At 34.7% G+C, this 6000-nt stretch overlaps 1 protein-coding gene across 1 annotated transcript in view; it reads left to right on the top strand.

Annotated features, from left to right (window-relative positions):
- The first annotated feature begins 278 nt into the window (after positions 1 to 278).
- Positions 279 to 6000, top strand: part of LOC5565332 — a 53999-nt gene continuing 48277 nt past the window's right edge. Inside the window, exon 1 of the mRNA XM_021850882.1 lies at positions 279 to 1024. Coding sequence (XP_021706574.1) covers positions 853 to 1024 — 172 coding nt within the window. The 5' untranslated portion in view covers positions 279 to 852. The remainder of the gene's footprint in view (positions 1025 to 6000) is intronic.

The raw sequence follows: 6000 nt of genomic DNA, 5'->3' as shown, positions 1-6000 counted from the left end.
AGCCACAGCGGTTTCCGTCACTTAAACGGTTCAATGCTGTTACCTTAGAGACGATCGGTCGGCTACTATTTAGCGCGAAAAAAGATAATTAATCCTCGGTGTTGAAGGCCAAACAATCGAATCGAAGCAACCATAGTACAAATTTCACACTCTTTCCTATGCCGACGAGCGGCCGATGCACGTGGATCTCCATCATGCATGTAAGGTAAGCACTGGCGGCAACCGAACCGAAACCACATACCCCAGCTCAATAGCGCAATGCCAAAGAATTAGCATTTCAATCTACCTTCGACTTTTGCCGCAGCAAGACACAAACGCGAAATAGTTTCTAGAGTTTTTTTTTATTTACTAACCGGCTTCTAGGGCAGTGCAAATACATCAGGCTCCAGTCCAGTTCTCTTTACTGATCTCAGTAGCCATAAAAAAATAAACTCTTGAGTGTTTTAAGAAGCAAATAGTACCTGTTGGAAAATGCCGTGTACCTGACCGAGATTTTAATAGTCTGTACATGTGAGTGCCCACTTGGTGTTTTTAATAGTGAAATTGAAAGTTGGATTGTCGAAACTACATTTTCGATCTGCCACAACTGTGTGATCCCAACTACAAAAGTGAGAGGAATTGTAATAAAAATTGAAGAGTTGTGATGCCTGATAGTTCAGTGCTAACAACTACCCATTAAACAGATCAAGGATTTTGTGCAACAGTAAGCGGGTGAGTTGTGAATAAGATAAATCTCGTGATTGGGCCTCCAAATGAAGTTCATTCATTAAAATTGAGAAACTGTGTTGTCGACCAAGAAAGAGGAGTGAAAAAATATACAAAGTGTGAGTTAAATGTAAAATAATACCTAAAATGAAACTCGTGCCCTGTAACCGATTGGTAAAAGTGATTCTTTTGTTGTCGATTTTACACCATGTGTGGTGCCGTAATAACGACTTGAACGAGAGTAAAAGTGAAAAACGTCGCAATCTAAGCAGGCAAAGAGCAAACAAATCCAGCGCTAGGATTGTCGAGAAAACCATCAGTAAGTGCATTAGATAAGGTTTAAAGCTTACTTAAGAGTACACAGCACGAAGCTTTCAGTTAATTGTGACACGCTACTACTGGTTCTAGTGCTAAACGATGGATACTTACTGGTTCTCTAACAAGTTGCTAACCTAGCTTATGATTGGTCACGATAGTCCCGGTGCCTTGAGTTAAATTTGCGCGGTACAGTGTGTCAATGGGCTAAATGGCTTCGCCTTGACAGTGGGTAACAGTCGAACTTATACAAAATAGCGTGTTGGAGCATTCTAGCCCTAATTTATTTTTCGAGCATTGTTGAAAATCATATAAATATAAATCATATAATCTCGATTAATCATTAAGGTAACGTGGGGTAAGTGGATACAGAAAAATCAATAGTCAACTTCATTGTTATGTACACCTAACGTGAATAATGTATTTTTTTCTGTGAATAACGATGTTTTTGAAAAACACTCGTAGTTTGAAAATAGTAGTTACATTTATTTTTAAATAACAAACTGACATAGACACCGATACGTTAATGCTTCCAGTGGACGATTTGCCCTTTGAAGGAAACACCACACTAGACAACGCACTAGCATGCAACGACCAGTGGCTCAGTCGAAAAATCTTCCTGACGCAAAGTTTTCCGGACTGAAGCGGGAATCGAACCCACACCCCTTGACTCGATGCGGCTAAGTGCTTGATAACACTAACCGCACGGCCACGAAGCCCAAATATGTTTATTCTATTTATGTTTGTATTATCTCTCTAGAATAATTTATATAGTCAAATAAAGTAAGATACTATGCTTTCAATTGGAGAATTAGTAAATTTTGCTCTTTTGCAACTCAGCTTAAATAGACCACGAAAAGTTTCGTGTGAGTTTTGAAATTTTTGTTTTTTTTATATATATACTTTTTTATACCAGAAAGGTTAAAAAACTTTTAGGTGGATGATTTCAAATTCTCTATGGTCAATTTGACAAATTTAAGCTGGGAATGAAAAAAAAAATAAGGGAAAACAACATTTGCGGATATGAAAACTTATGAAAATTCTCGTAAGCAGTCTGCCATAATCATACTTTATCCACTTACCCCACCCCATTAAAAAGTTGTGGTAAATGTACCATGTACAATAATATCAGTATTTATTTATAAACATATTTTTCATTGTCATTTATTCAATTAGAACTGAAATGCTCACCATGTGTCGAAAGAAACTAATAGATTCAATCTTAGACAGAGATACAATGGATTTTTGATTGATGGAAAACAATTTTGAAAGTAATTAATTTTTGCAGCTATCAGTTCGGTTTGCTACTCCGTCACGAGCAGACGTCTCCGTTGTGGTCTCCGCGAGTGGTGGTGATTATCACCCTTCAGCCAATTCTTTATCCGATAGCGAGAAATTTGAGTTTGGTGTGAAGAATTGTTTAGAAAGTAGGAGTGATTTACGTAGGCATCTTGATGGTGTTTTGATTCCGTTTTTCCTAAATGCAAATGAATGCTGATTAGACCTGTGCGCCGCCGCTGGCCCATTTTACGTCACGCCGACGCCGATTGATACATCGGCGGCGCGCCATACGCCGATCAACGTCTCACCGCCGATTTTGCGTTTTCACGCCGATAAATACATTAACTCAAATAATTTATAATAATAAAAAAATAACCCAGATTATTTAGGTATCGTTTAAGGATAAAAAAAATCGTACATCAATGTTTCAAAGGATTTTTTTTCAAAAATTTGTCCCGAAAATCGCCCAGTGGATCCTTCAGAATTTTTTCTCCGGATCCCATGGAGAATCTTTTCAAAGTTTCTTTTAAGAATACCTTCTGGAAGTGAATAATTCTTGAGATTCCACCAGGATTTGATTTTTTAAGATTAAGTCTTTCGTGAAATTTTATTTAAATTATTCTAGTGATTTTACTAAGATTTTCTTCGGTGTATCTTTCAAAAAATTGTTCTCCAAAAATTCCTTACTTTCTAAGAGCTCATGTATACATCGATAGATTTCCACCTCAATTTTTATCATGGATTCACCCTTATTCATGTAAAATCGTTCAAGGATTGTCCAGAATTTTCGAATGGATTTCTCTATTATTTTTTATTCGAAAAGAGTCACTGAGACACCTAGTTCTTGTAATTCTCATTGTAATTTCTTTAGGATTTTTTTTAAAGAAATTTCTTCTGGAGTTTTTCTAAGAATTGCAAAATTAATTATTGTAGGAGTTGTTTCTAGCACTTCTTCAAAACTGTTCTAACGATGCGGCATAAATTTATTCAAAAATCTCAATCACCTTACCAGTGTGTGAGAAAAATATCGCCTTAAAAAAACTACAATGAACTAGGAGAATAAATAACATACGGCACATTTATTCTGTCAAAAAGTCCTGTGAGATTTCCTCTAGAAATTTCTTCAAAATTTGTTCAACTATTCCTCCAAGTTGTTTTTTAAGGAAACCTACCATTGATTATTTTGGAGTTTTTCTAATAAATCGTACAATAGTCACTTCAAGAATTCCAACAGTAAGTCCGCATTGCATTTTCTCAGGAATTATTCAATATGTTTCTTTATTATTCCTGGAGTTTCTTCTGGGATTTCTCCGATGAATAGGGTCCTTAAATGTTTAATGAAATCTTGTTTTTATTCAATAACACGGAATAGCATGTTACTGCAACTTCTTTAGCAATTTTTCGAGCTCAAATAACGGCTATAGGGGGAGATCCCCCTGTACCGGACACTTAAGCCACTAAATTCAAAAATTCGAAAACTATTGATTTTGTGGGCTCGTGTTACCCATTTATGATAAATATTATCATATTTATAGTGTACAAAAATAAATTTGAAAATATAAATATGAATTTTGACAATGAATTTGAATGATGTATTTTAGTACCAAATTGATCGATCTTGAAAGGTGGCACCCAATACCGGGCACGATCTGGAAATGCCTCGAATTCTGCAAATTTGAACATCATTGAATGTGAACACTATAGGAATAGTTTATTATTACCAATTCAATGCATTTGCAACATTTACAATAATAATTTGAGTCTTTCTTAGTTTGCAAGATGCCTATTAAAAACCTCTTCCATATATGATGAGAAATAGCACATTTTACGATGTTGTTCTGAATGTTCATTCTTCTTAGTTTTATTGCATGTTTGATACCATGATCGACGGAACCCATGAAAAATGAAAGTATTTTGAGACACTGACGCAATAATTACAAAGATATCATATTACAAATCAAGCTGTCCGAAACTGAGGGACAAGAGGTGCTTAACGAAAATTGTAATTTGTCCATATTTAGTTCAATTATGGTACAAAATACATTCATACTATCAAATTAGGATTATGTTCGATCATGCTTGCGTGATCCAAAGTATTTTTTCGTATTCAAAATAATTACTAAATAGGCTCAAAATTAAGAGAATACGTATTTTTTTTATAGATTTTCAAACCTTCTACTTTGTTAAAAAGGCATGCATATTTCAAGGATGTGTTATTCTACGCAAACATTAGTCTACATAATAGCTTTCTTTTCTACTAATACCCCATCTTGATTGGACCACGATTTCTCAATGTTTCGACTTTGTCCGGTATTGGGTGCTGTCCGGCACTGGGGGATCTCCCCCTATCACATTTAGATTTAAATTTAAAAATTAGGTCCATAAATGAACCTTGACATCTTTGATCATGTTTGACGTTCGCTTAGTCGATAAAAACACCACAGGGGCTGTAGTTTTAACACTGGGGTTGTTCCTATCTGACATTTCGGAATGGACACGGAAAACAAAATACACCCAAAATTTGAGTTTAAGCCAAAAGGTGTGACAAAATCTAAAAAAACATAACAAATGTTTTTTGGGCTTAAACAAACGAAAAACATTCAAAAATTGAGCAAACATTTGTTTTAAGCTTAAATTTAAGCGTTTGGCACTAGAATTGGGACAGGGCTTTAGGATCCTATTCTCCAGAAGTTCTTACACGGTAATCTTGAGATGTTTTCTTCATAAGTTTCGTACAAGAATTTTTCTAGATTATGCTTGAATTACTTCAGCGGTTCAGTCAGAATTTTGTTGAATATTCTTACACGTATTCCTGCAGAGCTTCATGCACTTATTTTCCAAAATTTCATTTTTAAAATTCTTTTAATATATCCTTACAATTTTTTCCCTAAATGCCCACGGATGCTTGAAAAGATTTTTCTATATAATTATTTCTCCAGAGTCTTTTAAGGAACTATTTCTTGAGCATGTTCAGAGGTTTATAAAGAAAGTTTGCAAGAATTCCTCTAATAAAATTTGTAGATATTCCACCAGGGGATCTCGTAAGAAATTCAGTGTTTCTTTGATCTTTGAAGAATATTTCCATAAGTCAGTGAGTTGCTCTTCTCTCTTTAAAAAGGTGTCATACCATCAATATTCATGAAAACTCCTCTAAAAAAATATTTTACTATTATTTCTCAAAAATATTTTTCAGGGTTTGCTATAGTACCGTTAAGTCACCAGTCACCGTGCGGCCCCCATTCACCGTGCACATATGCAATTTCCTACAGAATATTTATACAAAATTCGCAAATTATTCTCTTGGCAGCAAAATAAGATAAAACTGATGAAATGAGGTAGTTCTTGTCACAAAACATTTTGAAAAACCTAGTGTATGCAGTCAAAATCATGTGAATTCCGTTTGGTAATGCGATTTTTCAATACTCTTAGTAGAAACGCCAAAAATTAACATTTTTCATTTCAACGTTAGAGTATCACATTTTTCATTATTTCAACAAGTTTTCGCTGCAGATACTTCTAGTAAGATGTATTTCATCGTATGAGGTGAGCCATGAGGTTTTATGCAAATCAGATTTTTTCCTTGCGATTCAGTCGAAACACAAATGCACGGTGAATTGATTCTTTTTAATATTTATGGTTCCTTTTACCGTGCCTTAGTATAAAATGCATGAAATTATTGGGTAATATTGAATTTATTGT

Source organism: Aedes aegypti, chromosome 1 (genome assembly GCF_002204515.2).
Source record: "Aedes aegypti strain LVP_AGWG chromosome 1, AaegL5.0 Primary Assembly, whole genome shotgun sequence".
Classification (NCBI taxonomy): domain Eukaryota; kingdom Metazoa; phylum Arthropoda; class Insecta; order Diptera; family Culicidae; genus Aedes; species Aedes aegypti.
This window is presented reverse-complemented; position numbering and strand designations above follow the sequence as displayed.